This window comes from Macrotis lagotis, chromosome 8, assembly GCF_037893015.1.
Source record: "Macrotis lagotis isolate mMagLag1 chromosome 8, bilby.v1.9.chrom.fasta, whole genome shotgun sequence".
NCBI lineage: Eukaryota > Metazoa > Chordata > Mammalia > Peramelemorphia > Peramelidae > Macrotis > Macrotis lagotis.
Window position 1 is genome coordinate 59,158,379 of NC_133665.1, and position 20,491 is coordinate 59,178,869.

The 20,491-nt window shown below is 38.8% G+C and overlaps 1 protein-coding gene across 1 annotated transcript; it reads right to left on the minus strand.

Moving 5' to 3' along the window:
* Positions 1-412: 412 nt before the first annotated feature.
* Positions 413-15,019, minus strand: MSRB1 (methionine sulfoxide reductase B1). Its single transcript, XM_074197210.1, has 4 exons — positions 14,911-15,019; positions 5,755-5,903; positions 5,021-5,135; positions 413-3,215 (listed from the first exon to the last, which is right to left on the minus strand). Exons 1-4 carry the CDS (start codon positions 14,960-14,962, stop codon positions 3,184-3,186), a joined length of 348 nt encoding a protein of 115 aa, XP_074053311.1. The 5' UTR covers positions 14,963-15,019; the 3' UTR covers positions 413-3,183.
* Between the last annotated feature and the right edge of the window lie 5,472 nt (positions 15,020-20,491).

Consider the following 20,491-nt stretch of genomic DNA (forward strand, 5'->3'; position numbering starts at 1 on the left):
GTCAAAGTGCTAAATCACCAAATAAACTCAGTCTCATGGGGTCCTCCCAATATATATATATGGTGGCATGATCCATACAGCCCTGAGTCTGAAGGTCAGGAAAATCTAAGTTAAAACTTAAATTTGGAGGGGCAGCTAGGTGGATAGAGCGCTGGCCTTGAAGTCAGGTGTACCTGGGTTCAAATCCGACTTCAGACACTTAATAATTACCTAGCCATGTGGCCTTGGGCAAGCCACTTAACTCCATTGCCTTGAAAAATCTAAAAAAAAAACCAAAAGCTTAACTTTGGGAATTTACTAGCTGTGTGAAACTGGAAAAGTGACTTAAGCTCAGCTTGCCTCAGTTTCCTCAACTGTAAAATGGAGATAAAAAAGCACAAATTTCCCAGGTTTTTGTGAGGACAAAATGAGATTAAAAAAAAAAAGTTGACACAGTTAATGCCATATAAAAGACAAGCCCTTTCTCCTCTCCCCACACTTGCTGTACCAGTTGAATTCACCTCTTAATGGCCAACCTTCCTTGAAAACAAAGAGGCTAGGCCTCAGGCTTGGAAGTTTGGCAAGCACAGCCTGGAAAAGCCAGGGTCACTCCACAGCTTAGAAGAATCAAAAAACTTTTGTGAAGGACTTTTGGAATAGTTCTTTAATTTTTCAGGATACCTCCACTAAAGACCTTCTTAACTACCTGTTCCTGAAATTTCCAAAGCTATGCCAGTGAAAAGTAAAAACAGGCACTGCCAAACTGAAAAGGTTCTGAAAAAGGAGATGATAATAATATATTACATTATGAATCGCAAAAAGCACGTTATCATTTGCACTCACAAAAGTGAAATCTGAGGTGCAGAAGTTATCCTAAGTAGGTCCTAAGATAACTGAATTAGGAACAGTCCACAGAAATTCCTTCATAGGTTTTCTTTCCTTGTATTGTTTTAAATGTATATTACTTCAATCTCCATTATATAACTTAGAAACAAATACAATTCAGGTTAAGGTTCAAAGACTTTTTGTTATGGAAACACAAGAATTCTTCAGGACAAAGCTATTACTTATTCAGCAATAACTGCCTGGCTCAATCTCCAGCTAATGCATAGTGATCAGCAGTTAAATTGGATTCCCCCTCCTTTTCCTTCCCTGTTTCTCTCCTCTTTACAAACAGCTAATTACACCACCTAGTGAGATGGGTCAGACTCTACAGATGGAGAAACAGAGATGCAGAAAGGTTAAGTGTCTTCATGCTCAAGGTTGCACAGTGAGTTAATGAAAGAGCCAAGAACTGACTCCTTATGTCTCAAGACTCTAAAGGCTGCTCTAACTATGCATAAAGTTGGTGGCGTTAGCATAAAAAAAGGTAATAAAAAGGAACAGGTGCATGACAATTCTTCCAACATTCCATAAAGAACAAAGTTGACTCAAAATGATTCATACTTTTATTCTACATAATGATTTTTTAAAACTGTGAAGTGATTTTTTTTTATCCAATCATTGTCATATAGACAAGAAAACATGAGGACACTTCAAGGAGCTGTGATTTTTATGGGTATGGACAGCAGCTGTGCTTAACTTAGAAAAATAAATTTTAGAGAGTTGCCTGAGTCTCAGAGAGATTAAGTGCTCATAGATACACAGTAAATGCCAGAAATAAATTTGGAACCAAGATCTTTCTGTCTCCAAATCTGAGATAATAGAATGGTTAAAAAATCTTTTGAAGGATGATACATATTGCTCAGTGTCATCTCTTTACAAAAAGGTGACAAGTATACAAGAGACTTTATGAAGTACATGGGAGCCATAATGATGGATATCTTCCTTCCTGAAAATGAACCAGTCTCTAACACTTATGATAGATTTCTAAGAACTTTACATTGTCTGAGTCAACAGGTCTAAAATATGTTATTCTTATCAGCAAATGAAGACCTTGGCAGTCTTGTCAAGAAAGACAGTATGACTTAGGAATTATAAAACGGTAAAGGACCTTCTCTTCAATTCATCTATGGGAATTGACAAGACAAAAAAACAATCCATGAGGCTTTTTCCCCTCTCTGTCAGGAAAATGAAAATTGATCATTAAAATGAAGGTGGTGCTGAGCAATAACGGAAGGACAAAATGCTTAAATGTGGAAAAGGAAGTAGCCCTTTCCACATTCAGAGGTAATTGACCAACTATGTGTTTCTTAAGTCCAAGAAACACAAGTTGCAGTGAAACGTTTTAAAAATCTATCTTTAAAATTCATTACATGCAAATCAAAATTGAAAAAAAAAAATCTGTCCTGTTTTCTGACTTGGTCACTAACCTTCATCACCTTGGTCATCCTAGAAGGGTTTAACCATGGTAATTCATACTGTGACCCCAAATCAAAATAACAGGATAAGATTTTCAGGATTTGTATTCTTCACAAAATCTTTGTGGAAATCTGGTTTATGTTACTTAAAGTCAATCAAATTCTTTTTCAAAACTAGACCACATGGAGTTCAGAAAACCATCATTTGAAACCTCAGGAAGTGAGAGGGCACACTGATAAAGAATATGATGAAATTAAACAGGAAATGAATGACTGGCTCACACTAAAAATTCTATCTCCTTATGGTCAAAGGTTTAGGAAAATCTAAGCTTTTGATATATATATATATATATATATATATATATATATATATATATATATATATACACACACATATATATATATTTATATATTTATAAATACATTGGAATTTACACTTTTCCTAAAAAAAATCCAATTTAGCTCTGATGCAATAGGTAGGTGTTCCTCATTGAGTTTTTTTCTCCTCTGATCATTCCCTAAATATTGTTCCTTTTCTAGATAGATACTACCTAAAGGAAATGAGGAGAGGCAATCCATAACCTTGGAAACTGTGTTGCATTGGAACTTAGTGGATCTGGATTTAAATCCCCTCTCTACCATCCCTTGTGTGTCCTTCTTCAGTTCAGTTTACTTCTTTGGCCTTCCTTTGTTTCAGCTGCACAGGAAGGGGCTGGACTACATGGCTTCAAAGATGCCCTTCTTGCCATTTAGGATCTTCTGATTTCAAGGTCTTTATTGTTTCTTCAGTGGCCTCTAGATACACAGATCTGAACTTTTATGAACTCCAATTCCAATCAATGACTTCAAAGCAAGTTGGTAGTTGCAATGTGTCCATAACCAGTATTTCCTCCTTACTGCCCAATTACTTTCCCTTTGGGGCTGAAGTTTCATTGCCTGAGGAGGAAAAAAAAAAAAGAAAAGTAACAGCTTTCACTTTACCTATACCAAACCATTACATATTCCAAGAAATCCTTCCCATTAAAATGGGATTGTTCTATTCATCTGATATTATTTGAATTAGAAAACTCCAGGGGAGCCCCCATAAACTAGAATGGGAGGCTCCCAGACATGTGATTAGTCAATCAGCTGGCTCTCTTCTTAAGCAAGAACCCAATATCCCTCTAAGTCTTTTTCTTTCATCTCCAGAGTAAAACTGATTAGGCTATAGGCTTTGTGTGAGTGAGATTTTGTCAGGCCCTCCCAACACTTAGATTGGGGTGATCAAGACTGCTAGAGTTTCAGGTTGGCTCTAATACAGAGAGATCTTGAAGGAACCTATGAGGTCATCTGGGGTCAATAGACCTCTTCCTCATTTTACAACAGGAACTTGGGCTCAAGAGAAGGGAAGTGACTTGTCCAAAATCACAAGTATGAAATGTCTTTCCTATACTTAAGGATTGTCAAGTTAGTAGGAACCTTATTCTTGAAGACTCGATTTCTAAACAGAAAAGCTCAAGTATTTTTGACCATGAATATTTAGAAGTTTTGATGGGGTAAAAGTCCCTGTAATTTAATTTTTTTTACATTTGTCCATTAACTTCAGAAAATGAACAAGATTTGTTTAAATTTGTAGAGAGCTTTCAAATTTGCAAAGCACTTTACATCTATTCTATTATTCAATCCTCATAACTACTCTGTAGGTGGAGGAAACTGGGGAACTGAGATGTTGTGAAACATTAAGTTACTTGTCTATCCTCATACAGTTAAGTGTCTAACACTGGAACCCAAGGTTCCTGATTCTGTGTGCTATCTAGCCTAACATGATCTATTTCAAATGGACACATTTGGACTTTTCTTTTTCTTTTTCTCTAGGCAAAATTAGCCCCAAAGGGAAAATAATTGGGGGGGAGAGAAGACATATCATTTATTCATTATATTGTCAGATATGCCCCATGGCCTCATTTGTCCTCTAACTCTCCTTTGGTCCCTTTTAAGAAACACTCCACTTGGTAGCAACATGATTAAAGGATGGAGGGGGTATCTCTGTTCAATGATTTCTTTTATTTTTTTCTAATTATTACGCATTTATTTGGCAGGCAAATCAAGTAACAAATGTTAAGAGGGTTCTACACATACATTATATAAAATGGATAGTTAAAACATAAAGTAAGAAAATTGGTGCCACAGAGAAAGGCCAGTGCCCTTCCTGCAAACTGTTGGCTCACAAGGGCCCCATGGAAACAGTCTTCACTCACAGGTGCTTCTTGGGGATATCAGCTATTGCTCAGTTGGAACCATTTTCAATGAGAATTAGATTAAGTCAGAAGATGAGAGTTCCACAGTCAATACCTTGTACTGTGTGAGCCTGAAAGTCTCTTACCCACTATAGGTCTCAATTTCCCCACCTTTAAAATGAAGTGGTTTGACTAGAGGTCTAAGGTCCTCTCCAACTCTTATAACCCATGATTTTAATTAAAATTAGAAATATAACATGTGATTACTTCAGAAAACTAAAAAAAATTTCACTTAGAAGTTGTTTGGAAAGTACCAACCTGGGGCAGCTAGGTGGTACAGTGGATAGAGCACTGGCCCTGGAGCCAGGAATACCTGAGTTCAAATCTGGCCTCAGACACTTAATAATTACCTAGCTGTGTGGACTTGGGAAAGCTACTTAACCCCATTGCCTTGCCAAAAAAAAAAAAGTACCAAGCCACCAAGAGAGAGAGAGAGAGAGAGAGAGAGAGAGAGAGAGAGCTTACCTTTAGGAATGAACTTCAGAGAACTACTGAATATTCAGAAGCGAGACTGGCCCTTCTTTGGTCCATCATTGATAAACTCATGACCCAGGCCATTGCCACACTTGCCACAAGACACCTGTAAGTTAATCAAAGGAAAGAATATGAGATTCCAAAAGGACATTCTAAAGGTTGATTATGTAAATACATACAATTCTTGCTTTAATTCCCAACCAAGAATTATGGTGTTTTTCTTTTACTTCTATTCTCAAAGCTAATTATTGCTCTACTTTGACTCCTGGTTGTTCTGCAGAGTCCATAATTCACAATGAATACAAGAACTAAAATGCAAAGAATAATAATGGACCTTAGAGAAGAGCTGACAAAACACACCTCCTTCTCTTTGCTGAACAAATGTGGGGCTATGAATATGGACTATCAAATAACTCAGACTACATTGATGAAGCTGATCTATTTTTCCCCCTTTCCCCTGGTACAAAGAATGGCTTAGTTGGGAAGGGGTATTCAGGAATGAATATGATATAAAAATAAAAGGTATCAATTTCATAAAAGTACTTTATAGGATTGTTTCAAATAGTAAGAAAAAAATCATTTCACATCTGAATTTTATAAGTTTTACATTTCAGACTGTTCACAAATAATCTTATGTTATATCCAGATTCTCAGGCAAAGAATTCCTAATGCCTAAGAAAGCACAATTACTGAATTTATTAATTATCTGAATATTCTTCCCTTACCTTTAAGGCTTCTGGCCGACCAAACTCTGGATGCTTGGACACACTGTTAGCATGTATTGTCTCAGTGAAGGCTGGCCATGGAGAGGAATGTTCATACTTTGAGCGACTGGAAAAGAGCTCATAGCTACACTTGGCACAAACGTAGATACCTAATTGAATAAAACACAGAAACTGTCAGTTTCCTAACTTTATACTTAGAAAATTCCCTTTCTCATTTGTTATAAAAGTAATCTGCATCCCCTCCATGATCAAATATTATTCAGAATCCTTTGACTAGAAATAAACCTGAAGGAGAAAGGGAGAATGATTTCACTTTAACATTCATGTCCAAAATGGTGTATCAGCAATAGTCAACCAGTCTACACTGGTTCTCAAATCATAAGTTCAAAAATTTAGAATTGGAAAAATCCTAGAAACCATGAAGCCCAATGGCCTTCATCTTACAGATAAGGAAATGTATACAGAGAGAGGTTAAATAACTTGCCCAGGATTACATAGTAGTAAGTTCACAGGTGGGATTTGAACCCAAATCTTTCTGACTCTTAAATTGAGCACTTCATCCACTGGGAATAAAACAACAGAGAGAGAGAATAGGAATGATTAAAACTAAAAAGGTATTCAAGAGCACTAGAGCTACAGCAACTGACCCAAAAGGGCCCTTCAATATCTCTGAGAGAGAGAGAGAGAGAGAGAGAGAGAGAGAGAGAGAGAGAGAGAGAGAGAGAGAGATGGTAGAAGAGGTACATATAAATTACTGTCAAATTAACCCTGTGCCATCAAGATTAGGCATCTGTCAATTTCCAGTTTTTCATTAAGATAGAATGGAAGACCTTATACAGCCCTGTAGAGTTTTGTTACTGTTAGTGTTATTATACTTATGCATTATGAAATACAACATCAGAAGAGAATTATTCTTGTTCACAGAGTCTAATTTAGAATTCCTAATCTGTGGTTGGTGTGCCATCCACTGGAGAAGGAAAATAGTTCAACTTAACTACAACGGTTTCTAATCAGAGAACTCGAATCATCCTGGTTTCTTCTGTTTTGTTCTTACTCTCTAGATTCCAGCTTTTACCTTTCACTTTCTAAATTTTCTGTACCTTCTACCTTTTCCAGGAGACACTGACATGAACTGAATTCCACTAACATTACTATATAATAGTAGCTCACTGACAATATTTATGATCTGACTTTTTCCTCACAGCTTTTCAAAGGAGGCAGAACAGTACTTCTCATCTGAGTTTGACACAGGAAGATACTGAGGCTTAGAGAGATTCAGTGATTGAGCCTGAAGTCACACAGCTAGTTTCTGAGCAAAGATCAAGTCATAACTTCTTCACTCTTCCAGATTGATTCCCTCTAAAGCTGGGAAATTTGCCATTGTCTCATCCTTTGTTCAGTAGACACAAGTTAAAGGATTAACTTTAAGAGTATGTTAAAGGATGCCAGGAAGGCAAACAGAAAAGAAAGAAAGATGAATTTAAATTGACTGCCAAATGAAAAGAAGTAAACCATCAAAATGTCTATACTCCACATATAAAAATGAGCAACAAAATAAAAACTTAAAGTGAAACTTTGTCTTTTTTATTACCAAATTAAATGCTAGGCAACCTAAGCTTAAAATTCCAGCTAGAAAGATGGTTGGAAGGTATCACCCTATCTGCCTTTTGTAGGATACCTGGTAGTCCAAATCCAACTCAGCTGATTCAAGATATGCTAGGTGGATCCTCAAGAGGAGGAAAGAGGAACACTTCTCAGGGATGGATGCTAAAATCACTTATGCTAATTCATTCCACACAGCTCCCTTAGCTATTGGGTTTCAGTTCCAGATTTCAGTGTTACCATCACAGCAGCTCGTAGAAGCATTAAATATCTAGCTCTCTGACCCTCCATGTAAAGTACTACTTTAGTCCAAACATCATGAATTCCTAAGTAGAAGGAACCTTAAAGCTTATCTAGTCCAAACCCCTCATTTCACAAATAAAACTATGAGTGCCTTGTCCAAGGATTACACAGGTACTAAGCAGTAAAGTGAAAAAGGTAGGATTTAAGTTCTGGTGCTTTGACTCCAAAGACAGAACCCCTTCCACTGTACTATCCTGGAATTTAGAATTTAAAAGGTATTTACTAAGAATAAACGAGTATTTATTTAATGATGTCTATGTTCTAAGCACAGTGGTTAGGTAAAGTTGGAGACACAAAAGAAGAGCAAAGTCAGTCTCTTACCCTCAAAGAGTTTACTTTATAAGAGACACAACACACCTGGAAAAGAATAGTGGTGAGAGAGGGCACTCTGAACCAGAAAGTTACTGGGATGGTTAAGACCATAGGGAAGTAGCCTTGCATCTCCAACTACCTTTTAGACATCTCCATTTGGATGTCCTTTGTAAATCTTAAATTCAACATATTCAGAACTGAACTTATTATTTTTCTACCAAAACCTACCCCTCTGCAGACTAACAAGGTGTTAAGGGATGAAGGGTCTACTGGGAGGTACAACTGAAATCCCAAAGGTTCACCTCTTTGTAATGTCATCAAGTTAATTATGGAACTCTCCCGTCAAATCACATACCTGTGGATCCTACTGTCACCTGCCCACTACAGTCAAACCAAGGTTAAGTGCCTTCTCCCTTGAGAAACTGCCCCTTGACATTTCCATCTTTGTGTCTTTTCTAAAACCCTTACTTGCATCTTTTACTTTCTGAACTCCTATTCATCCTTCAAAACCCAGCTCAAACATTAATCCTCCATAAAATCTTTCCTGATCCTGTTGATCAGAAACAAACTATCTTTTCTTTGACCTCTCAGAGCATTTTGCAATACTCACCTCCCAGGACTGCTGTGTAAGCATATTATTGTGGAACAAATGTCAATTATTACACAACTATGTCTTCCCCATAGATATTTCTTCATTTAATTATATATTTACATATGTTGTATCCTGACAATAAAAAATAACTTCCCCAGCCCCAGAAAAGAGATTAGAAAATGTGCCTCCTCAAGGGAGGAGCCTACAAAGATGTGCGATGCTGTAGCCCTATCAGAATAGCTGGTATGTTGATAAGATTTGTTCCAAGTGCTTTTAAAATTCTTTGTGACATGAGATGGCCAGTTGGAGAGAGAAGGAATATAACTGGGAATTAAAAGGATATAAAAATAAAAAGAGTCATTTTTTCTTAAAAGAATGTGAGCTCCTTGAGGCCAGGGATTTCAGTTTTTGTCTCTATAAGGCCAGTAATAAGCCTCTAGGCTTTCTTAAGTACCTTCTCTAGAAGGTCCTTAGTGCTTATCAAGATTAAACTCCCAAATTAAATAACTGTGTGAGCTTGGGCAAATTCTTAAGCTGAGGTGCCATTTTATAATCTGTGACATGTTGATTTTATACTACCTATCTCACAGGGTTTTGAAGAAAATGTTTTTAAACTTTAATGCACTGGGGCGGCTAGGTGGTATAGTGGATAAAGCACTGGCCTTGGAGTCTGGAGTACCTGGGTTCAAATCCAGTCTCAGACACTTAATAATTACCTAGCTGTGTGGCCCTTGGGCAAGCTACTTAACCCCATTTGCCTTGCAAAAAAAACAGAAAAAAAAAACTTTAAAGCACTAAATGAATTGTTATTATTATGGTCAATTCTACATAGAATGTATAGTACTGAATATTTGTGTTATAACAAAGTTACATAGATACCAAGTCATTACAGTCTATCCTATTTAGTCCTATACAACAGCTGCAGTGTAGGACAGACCATAATAATAAACAAATCTTTGGGGGGGGGGGGAAGGGAAAGTAATATCATCTAGAAACTACTATAAATGCTTGTTTTGAATATTCTAGGTGCTTAACAATGGCAGTTTAATGATCTAATGCTTTCCAATGCTCTCATAAAATCACAGATCCAGACCAAAAAATAAAAAAAAATAAAATCCTCTGAGATAGATACTATAGATATAATCATCTCCACTTTACAAAGATAGAAAGAGATTAGAGGTCAAGTGACTTGACCATAAATATCAATGGCTAAATTTCTTCAGAGGTCTTTCTGACCTTAAATCTAGCCTTCTGCCAACCACACATGAAGAAACCAAGACCCCATGAACTAAATCCCATATGTTCAGGTATTCCCAGAACCATTTATCCAAATGAACTTATTACAGTTTAATAATGCTAGGTCTTTAAACACACAAGGAAACCACAGCCTTGGCTAACTAATTTCCCTTCTCTGAGCTTTAATTTCCTCATCTATAAAACAAAGAAAAGTTGGACTAAATAACTTCTAAGCCCCAAACATTTTGAGAGTCTGTCATTATATGATTTGATCCCACAAAGGGGAGGAGAGCAAGAATATTCAGCCAAAGTTGCCTTCTTCTAAACTTTGACTAGCTGAAACCTCTAGTCTTGGACATGGTAAACTTGCTGAATTCAAGTGAATGGGATAAGTTTCCCCCTTGTCTAAAGATATACTGAGGGGTACAAACAAAACTTGACCTCACCAAAAGGAATAACACCCAAGTGCAAAGAAATAGCTCACAAAGCTCACCAGATATCCATCATGTAAGAGGGATAATTTGGTAATAGATATTATAAAACTGTCTTTAAAATATAACAGATTTCACAGGATCTCTTTATAGTAAAACTCTTACTAAATATCAATACCTCCTGAATAAGAAAAAATGTAAATGTGAAATAAAAATGTAAATGGACCTGGGTTTAAATACCAGATCTGTTACTTACTCTCTTGTGTGATCTTGAGTTCCCTAATTTCTTAGAGCCATTTTCCCCATTTGTAAAAAAGTCATTGGAAAGGGCAACACAATATAGAGCACCCAGATAGAGGACCCAAATTCAAATCCTGCCTCCAAACACTTATTGACTGTGTGACCCTGGGCAAGTCACTTAACTACTGATGGGGGGGGCAAGGGAGGAAAGGATGGGGAGAGGATAGATGTCAGATAGATGAAGGCCTATAAGATTCTATACCCATTCTAAGTTTATGATCCTCTGGCCTGAGATCCTTTTCAAATCTAAATCTATAAAACCAGGTAAAAAGAAATGAAGGAAGAGTTAAGAAAGTGAATCAAGAGGCAAAGTTCATTCCAGCTTCCAGAAGCCCTGTTTCACATAAGAAAAACCACAACCAGTTATATAAATAGCAGTCAAGAGGGAAAGAACAGCAAAATTAGGACAGATTGTACTTGGCAAAGAGCTTCAACTGGAAGGTCCAGAACTTTTTATTTTCATCACATCACCGAAGGGCAAAGAACACTCCAAGGGGCTGAGAAGGAGGGAGAAGGAGGTGGAAGATAGAAAGAGAGGGAGAGAGGGAGAGAAGGAGAGAAAGAAGAAGAGGGTAGGAGTGGAAGAGAGAGAGTGTGGGAAGGGAAGGGAAAAGAGAGAGAGAACACTGGAGCCCACAAGCACAGAGAGCAAACACTAAGAGCATTCAAGGTTTCATTCAAGACTTCTCTCTGTGATTATCTCCAATTTCCCCCCCATGATAAAGCTTATTTGTACACAATTGTTTGCATGCTGTCTCCTCCTCGAGTTCCTTGACAGCAGGGACTAGTTCTGCCTTTCTTTGAATGCCCAGGACTTCTCACCCTGCCCAGCACCATAATAAGTATTTAATGCATTCTACTGATTTGATTTGAGACTGACTAAAGCCTGGCAAGGGGCTTTAGTGAAGGCCGACCAGGTTGCCTTTTGCTGTTGTTCAGTGGTTTCAATCAAGTTCCACTCTTAGTGAACACTCACCTCTTGGCAAAGGTACTGGAGGGTTGTGCCATTTCCCCCCTAGCTCATTTTACAGATGAAGAAATTGAGGTAAACAGGGTTGAGTGACTTTCCCAGAGTCATAGAACTACCAAATGACTGAGGCCAAATTTGAACTGGGGAATATGTTTTCCAGACTCCAGGGCCAGCACTCTTCACTGTGGCACCTAGCTGCCCTGAATGAGCATTTTCTTAAATTTTTCAAGAGACCAGTGCTTAAGATATCAGGAAAGCAAACTCAAAAGTCATGGGTGGTGAGAAGTAAAATTTTTCCCAGAATCTTTATAAGTACTCAACTCCAGCCTACAAAGTGTCAGTCTTTCTCTATAACATAACCCTGAAACCCTCTAACACTTCTAAAGTTCCCCATTAGAAATGAAGCTTCTATATCAGTCATCAAAACTGTCTGGTATTGGCTAAGAAATAGAGTGGTGGACCAGTGGAATAGACTAGGAGCAACAACAGGAAATGATTATAGTAATCTGCTGTTTGATAAACCCAGAGTCCAGCTATTGGGATAAAAATTCTCTTTGATAAAAATTGCTGGGAAAATTGGAAGTTAGTATGGAAGAAACTTAGATTAGACCAACACCTCACACCCTTTACCAAGATAAGATCCAAATGATTACAGGATTCAGACATAAAAAAACAATATTATAAGCAAATTAGAAGATCAAGGTCTAGTTTACCGGTCAGATCTATGGAAAGGGGAGCAGTTTATGACTAAGGAAGAGTTGGAGAACATCACCAAAAACAAACTAGATGATTTCGATTACATTAAATTAAAAAGGTTTTGCACAGATAAAACCACTGTAACCAAGGTCAAAAGAAATGTAGTAAACTGGGAACAATCTTTACAACTAATGATTCTGACAAAGGACTCATTTCTAAAATATACAGAGAACTGAGTCATATTTTTAAAAAAAGCCATTCCCCAATTGACAAATGGTCAAAGGATATGCAAAGGCAATTTACATATGAAGAGATCAAAGCAATCCAGTCATATGAAAAAAAATTGCTCTACATCATTAATTATTAGAGAAATGCAAATTAAAGCTTCTCTGAGGTACCACCTCACACCTCTCAGATTGGCCAATATGACCAGAAAGGATAATGATCATTGTTGGAAGGGATGTGGGAAATCTGGAACACTATTACACTGTTGGTGGAGCTGTGAACTCATCCAACCTTTCTGGAGAGAAGTTTGGAACTACGCCCATAGGGCAACAAAAATGTGCATAACCTTTGATCCAGCAATACCACTACTGGGTCTATATCCTGAAGAGATGATGAAAAAAGGTAAAAACATCACTTGTACAAAAATATTCATAGCAGCCCTGTTTGTGGTGGCAAAGAATTGGAAATCAAGTAAATGTCCTACAATTAGGGAATGGCTTAGCAAACTGTGGTTTATGTATGTCATGGAACACTATTGTTCTATCAGAAACCAAGAGGGATAGGAATTCAGGGAAGCCTGGAGGGATTTGCATAAACTGATGCTGAGTGAGATGAGCAGAACCAGAAAAATACTGTACACCCTAACAGCAACATGGGGGTGATGTTCAACCTTGATGGACTTGCTCGTTCCATCAGTGCAACAATCAGTCACAATACTGGTGTATCTGCAATGGAGAATATCATCTATATCCAGAGAAAAAGCCATGGAGTTTGAACTAAGTTCAAGGACTATTCCCTTTAATTTAGAAAAAATAAAAGATATCTTATTGTCTGATCTTGTTATCTCTTATACTTTTTGTTTCTTCCTTAAGGATATGATTTCTCTCTCATCACATTCAATTTGGATCAATGTACAACATTGGAAACAAAATAAAGATTGAACAGATTGCTTTCTGTGGGGGGGGAGTAAGATTGGGAGAAAAATTGTAAAACTCAAATAAAATATTTAATAACAATAATAATAATAATAATAATAAAGAAATGAAGCTTCCAGGTGGCGCAGTGGATAGAGCACCGGCCCTTGAGTCAAGAGGCCCTGAGTTCAAATCCAGCCTCAGACACTTAATAATTACCTAGCTGTGTGGCCTTGGGCAAGTCATTTAACCCCATTAACCCAACTTCAAACAAAAACTTAGGTTCTCGGTTAAAAAAAATTTCTTTTTTTAAAAGGAGCTATTATTACTAGACAGTTTTTATCTATGTTTTAAAACTGAATCCTGGTTGCAAAGATTAAATTTTATATACTTTTATCTAGAAATATTTTATAAACTTTATCTAGAAATACTTTATAAACTTATCTAGAAATACTTTATAAACTTTTATTTAGAAATACTTTATAAACTTTTATTTAGAAATACTTCAGAAACTTTATCTAGAAATACTTTAGAAACTTATGCAGAAATACTTTATAAACTTTTATTTAGAAATACTTTAGAAACTTTATCTAGAAATACTTTAGAAACTTATGCAGATATACTTTATAAACTTTTATTTAGAAATACTTTAGAAACTTTATCTAGAAATACTTTAGAAACTTATGCAGAAATACTTTATAAACTTTTATCTAGAAATACTTTAGAAACTTATGCAGAAATACTTTAGAAACTTTATCTAGAAATACTTTAGAAACTTATCCAGAGGCGGCTAGGTGGCACAGTGGATAAAGCACCCGCCTTAGTCAGGAGTACCTGGGTTCTAAATCCGGTCTCAGACACTTAATAATGACCTAGCTGTGTGGCCTTGGGCAAGCCACTTACCCCGTTTGCCTTGCAAAAACCTAAAAGAAAAAAAATCTCCTTATCTAGAAATACTTTAGAAACTTTTATGCAGAAATACGTTTGAAACTTTTATCTAGAAATACTTTATAAACTTTTATTTAGAAATACTTTAGAAACTTTTATCTAGAAATGCTTTAGAAACTTTTATGCAGAAATACGTTTGAAACTTTTATCTAGAAATACTTTATAAACTTTTATTTAGAAATACTTTAGAAACTTTTATACAGAAATACTTTATAAGCTTTTATCGAGAAATGCTTTATAAACTTTTATGCAGAAACCCTTTAGGAGCTTCTATACAGAAGCCCTTTGAGGGTGGTCTCTTTCCAGTCTGCTCGGTTTGCATTTTCTACCCCACTGATGAGCCCCCTTGCCCACTCTCGAGCAGTAGGTGCCACAGGAGGCCTCGGGTTTGGTTTGCAGGGAGAGGTCCTCTCGGCCGGGCTCTAGTCTACAGATGAGGAAACTGAGGCCGCAGGGCGGGGGTCTGGGGAGGGCCCGGAAGGCAAATGGGCAAGCTCAAAGCAGACCCACGTGACCCCCTCCCCGCGGCCCCGCGCGGACGGACTGGACCCTCCTCCTCGCCAGCCTGCCTCCCGGGGGAGGGGCTTCTACTCTTTCCCGGCAGCCCCGGGCCCCGGAGCCAGTTACCTGGCTCGAAGTGGTTCTGGAAAACCTCTCCGCGAAAAGAGCAGAAAGACATGGCGACGAGCGGCCGCGCAGCCGCGGGCTCCCACAGCGCACTGGCCGCCGGCGCGTGCCCTCGTCCGGGTCTTTCCGCAGGCCCCGCCCCCTTCCGCGAGGACCGGCAAGCCTCGCCCCACCCCCAGCTCCCACGGGGGCCGCCCCCGGGTCGCCTCCGCCTCGCTCACGATGGCTCCGCCCCCTCCCGGAAGACCGGGCCGAGGAAGCCCCGCCCTAGCTCACGCCTCTCTCCGGATTGGCTGATAATTCAGCTAGACCCGCCCCCAGAAGCTCGCTCTGCGGGGGGGGGGTGCAGGCTTAGCTGGCCACGCCTACAGCTCGCCTTGGCCTTCAGTCAGCTTCTTACCCAACCCCAGCTGCTTGGCCGTGACCTTCGCTCTCAACCTCCTTTCGTTTTTTTATAGGTTTTTTTTTTGCAAGGCACTGGGGTTAATGGCTTGCCCAAGGCCGCACAGCTAGGTAATGATTAAGTGTCTGAGGCTGGACTTGAACTCTGGTCCTGCTCTATCCACCCAGCCGCCCCGCCCCCAACCCCCTTTCAAGGGTTCCTGACTCCCAGATCCTCAGTCGCGATCCGGGAAGCCTAGAGGAAGGTAAAACGGGTCCGCGGTAATCAGTCAACCAATCAATCAATCAATCAACGACAGACACCACACTAAATGGAAATGAAGAAAGGCAAAAGACAGTCCTCGCTCTTCTGGAGCTCAAGCCAGCCACGATGGACAAACAAGATGGATACGTGGTTGGGAAATAATGAACTGAGGGAAGGCACCAGAGTCGAATAGTCTCTGGGAAGGGACCTGGGATCCGACTGGAAGGAAGCTGGAGGGGAGCATCCCAGGCAGAAAGTGGAACAGTTAATGGACTAGACAGGACAGCAGGGTGCCTGAGGTGTCAGAAGACTGGGGAGGGCAGATTATCAAGGACTTTGGTGCCAAAAAGACGATTTTATATATTTGATCCTGGAGGTGATGTTGAGTTGGGTCAAAATGGCCAGACCTGTGCTTTAGGAAAATCATGGACCGGAGTGGGAAAAGACTTAAATTAGTAGACACCCCCCCATAATAGTCTAGATGTAAGGTGAGGAGGATTGCACTAAGGTGGTGGCAGTACCAAAGGAGAGGAGGGGGCATATTATGAAGGTAAAATCAGTAGGGGATGACAACACCAGATGAAGGCAGCTTGGCTTCCAGGGCTCCTGGGCCTGACCAGGGATCTAAAAGGGGAAGGAAGAGCTAGTGTCCCTGAGTTTATAGTTTAATCCAACCAGGAGTTCTGATGGATTAGATGGACCCCAGGTAGAAAATAAGATGAAAGGAGAGGGTCTTGAAGCCACACATTGGTAGACTTTGTCTTATTTCATTGACCACCAGAACTAGAAGAGTATTTTGTCCAACCCTTACTCTCCCCACATCAACATGAAAGCCAAAGTGATTTGTCCCTAGTCTCAGTGGTAGAATAGGTAGTCTCAAGAATAGAATCCCAACCCAGTGCTACAGCTCCCCCTTCATAGTTTATTTTAAAAATCATTCCCCAGACTGATTGTTTCTTAAACAACTAAGCAGTCTTCCTCCCAATATTCAATCCTGAACCACTGGATTTTGAACACTGCAGTACCCTCCTCCCACAAGCTTTTTCCTCTTATTGCCTATGTCCAGAACCTCCATTTTAAGGACAGCCAGGCCTACCGGGTCTTTATTTCTCTTGTGCTGCACTCCTAACTTTCCTGATTTTTTTACCTTGTCCTTGAGGAGTACCCTTCTCCCCCATCTACTTGCTTTTATGTATTGGGATGTAAGTCCTAAGTATTAGTGAAGTTGGGGAAATATTGGACAGATATTTTTTATAGTTATTCATCTCACCCTCAGTAATTAACCCTCATCCTATAATTCAGGTTATTGAGTTGAGGTCAATGAATTTTAAGTACCTTGTCCCTCCCTTTGCAGGACACCAAGGAAAGTCTTACTAATCTTAAATTAAATAAAATTGTCTCCATCAGAATAGTGCCTAAACACCATTCCATTTCTTGGAAAATTTCTGGGGAAGTAAGTGGGAACATAGGGAAAAAGATTAAAACATCCCATCATGGTAGAGTTGAATTATCAAAGTTCATGGTTCCAAAAGAGGAAGAAGCAGAAAAGATAAGAAAGAGGTACTAAAATGAGATTGTAGAGATGTAAAGAGAGAAGAGAGACAGAATATTTCATTGACTTTTTCCTCATCCCACTTGCCCTCTCTACAGCTTTTGAACTTGGATATTATTCATTCTGATACTTTCTCTTCTCTTGAGTTCTTTTATTGTTTTGTTTTAAATTTTTATTGTTGCTTTTTGAGCTCCCATCACATTGATTTCTGAATATATTCTTCCCTCTTCCTTCCTCATTACAAAAAAATTTGAAAAAGAAATTGGAGTCTGTACACAGTGACTGGGTCTGACAATACATGGAATATCACTCCCCCCCACCCCCTTTTAGATTGCCATCCCTGCCTTCAAGGCAGGGAATAGCTTTTGATTCTTTTTTAATCCCTAAAATAGCACAATGCCTCAAACATAACAGAAACTTAATATTTATTGATACATTTATAGATATTCAGAGTTGTTTTCCATATCCAGTCCAATCTCCTCATTTTTCAGATAAGGAAATTGAGGCACAAGAAGGCAAATGACTTGTCTGAGACAACAAAAATAATAAGTATCTGAGGAAAAGTCTGAACCTAGCTCCTTTTAAGTTCAATGCCCTATCCATTAAGCATTTTTTTTTGTCAGTTAAGTGATCCAGTGGATAAAGCACAGGGCTTAGAATCAGGAAGACTTAATTTCATGGGTTGAAATCTGGCCTTAGTCATGTACAAGTTGTATATGACCCTGAGCAAGTCACTTAATCCTATTTGCCTAAGTTCCTCAGCTATAAAATTCCAAATAGAGTCAGGAAGGGTCAAACACAACCGGAATGACTCAACAACAATAAATTTATTGTTGTCCCAGTCTCAGTGATTTTCTCTAGCTTCTTTCAGTTGTACTTGAGTAGGAGAAGGCTGTGGATAGTGAGAGTTATCTAAGGCTAAGATTTGACAGGGTAAGGTTGGGGGGAGGATTAACCAAAGACTTTGCCTTTGTTTGTACCAGATGGATCAGCTGAGCAGGGAAGCACATGCATCAGGGAACAACCTGGACCTATAAATTCTGTTTACTGGGAGTAATGTGGACTTTATAGGTCAGAAGGGGAAAGTGGGATTCTAGTGTTTCCAAATTCTTTCCAAATGACAAAGATGGGAAAGTTTTTTCAACAGTCAATGAACTCAAGTACAAGTCTATTCTGAATTTGTTATATAAATACAATCTTTCCTTTATTTGATATCTTATTAGCTTGAGTGTTTGCAGAGTAATTGAAGAGCTTTTGTGAGAGAGTAAAATGAATCAAATACTAACATTCTCTGGGGGCTGTCTCCTTGGGGCAGCTGTGTGGCACAATGGAGAGAGTGCTAGGCCTAGTCAGGAAGATCTAAATTCAAATCTGGCCTCAAATACTTACTAGCTGTGTGACCTTGTTTGCATCAATTTCCTGATCTATAAAATAATCTGGAGAAGGAAAATGGCAGACCATCCCAGTGTCTTTGCCAAAAAACAAAACAAAACCACAAATGTGACTCACAAAGAATCAGACATGACTGAATGATAATAACCACAACACTGTCCACATAACCTGGAAAGAAATATTTTAGACTCTGTCTAGAACATGTCATAAAATAATATAGTAGTGGCAGGCCACTAATACAGAAAAATATTCAAAATTACCAGAAATCTTCTGCCTTTGGAGTTCTATGAACCCTGAAGATATTGTACTCAAATTCTGCAGGCACTCTAAGAAAGATTGATTTGGTGACACTACGAACTCAGAAGATATTTATGTCAAATTCCTAACTCTGAATCAGAAGGGAAAAAGAGTTTCAAGCTTTGTGAAAAGGCAAGAAGGTTCAGGATGAGTCATATGTTCAGGTGGATGCAAGGTAATGAACTGTTATTGTGACAATTATAACTGCCTGAATAAGATATCAGCACCACCTCACTCCCCATTTTCCCTCTCTCCTGGAGCTATTCAAAGCTGATCCAATCAAAATCAGGGAAGAAACAATGAAAGGAGTCGCAGGTTGTGAAAACTAGTCCTGGAGGCCTCCTTGTTATCCATTTGGATGTGGGCAACTAAGACCAAAGCAGAGGCTGAACTAAACCAGACAGACTTCACTGAAGAAGTGTAAGACAAGTTTGTTATTTGTCAGATGATGGATAATTCAACTGTATGTTTATATGCTTCATTCCTTTTTGTAGATAATCATTAATAGAAAGGAAAGATGTATATTTTAACATTAATAAGCATTTACAAAGCACTTTATGTATGTTATCTCATTTGATCCTTAAGAGTAACCTTTGGAGGTAGTTATTGGTAGAGTGGAAAGAACACTGGGCTTGGAGTTAGGAAGATTCAAGTTCATTTGAACTCGGGTTCAAATCCAGCCTCAGACATTTACTAGCTGTGTGACCCAGGGCAAGTCACTTACTCTTGCTTGCCTCAGTTCCTTGGCTTAAAAGTGAGCTAGAGAAGGAAATGGCCAAACCACTCTAGTATCTTTGCTCAGAATACCTCAAATGGGGTCGGTCATGAAGAATTTTTCATGTATAAAAAAAAATGTAACAACTAAAAAGTCTAAATCAGTGGAATCTGAAACTGCTTTATAGAAGTTTCAAAAGGAAAGTTGGAAGCTGACTCGCAGGCTTCATAGGAGTCTGGTCAATAATTAAGGCAAATCCCAAATTAGGGACGCCATCTGGTGGCCCATACAGGGATGGCATCCTGAGTAGCACTGAAATAGACTATCATGAGGGTGATGATGTTTGTCCTTCATTATCAAAGAAGATCATGATATCAGGGAGATGATGTCATGCCAAGAAAATGAATTGAATCTGAGTGAGGGGATGCTGTGCTAAGTCATTTTCTCTTCTGGAGCCATCTGTATCTAGTGACCAGATATGGATCAGGATGACTGGATTTGGCCCTGTATATGAAGCAGTCAGGGTTAAGTAACTTGCCCAGAGTCACACAGCTAGTAAATGTTAAATATCTGAGGCCAAATTTTAACTCAGGTTCTTCTGAATCCAGGGCTGGTGTTAGATTCACTTCACCACCTAGATGCCCCAGATGTATATTTTTATTTTTTTAGTTTTTGCAAAACAATGGTGGCTTGCCCAAGGCCACACAATTAGGTTATTAAGTGTCTGAGGCCGGATTTGAACTCAGGCACTCCTGACTCCAGGGCTGATGTTCTATCCACTGGCACCACCTAGCTGCTCCCCCAGATGTATATTTTTAAACCCAATTTATACCCACCTTCTACAAGTCTTATGTATTTTGTCACCAGGGTGGTGGCAGTGCTGAAGGGGAGAATATACAAGGAATGTTTTGAAGGCAAAATTAAATGACTTTGGCAACAGATTGGATATTAGGAGTGGGAGAAGATAAGGGAAGGTAAG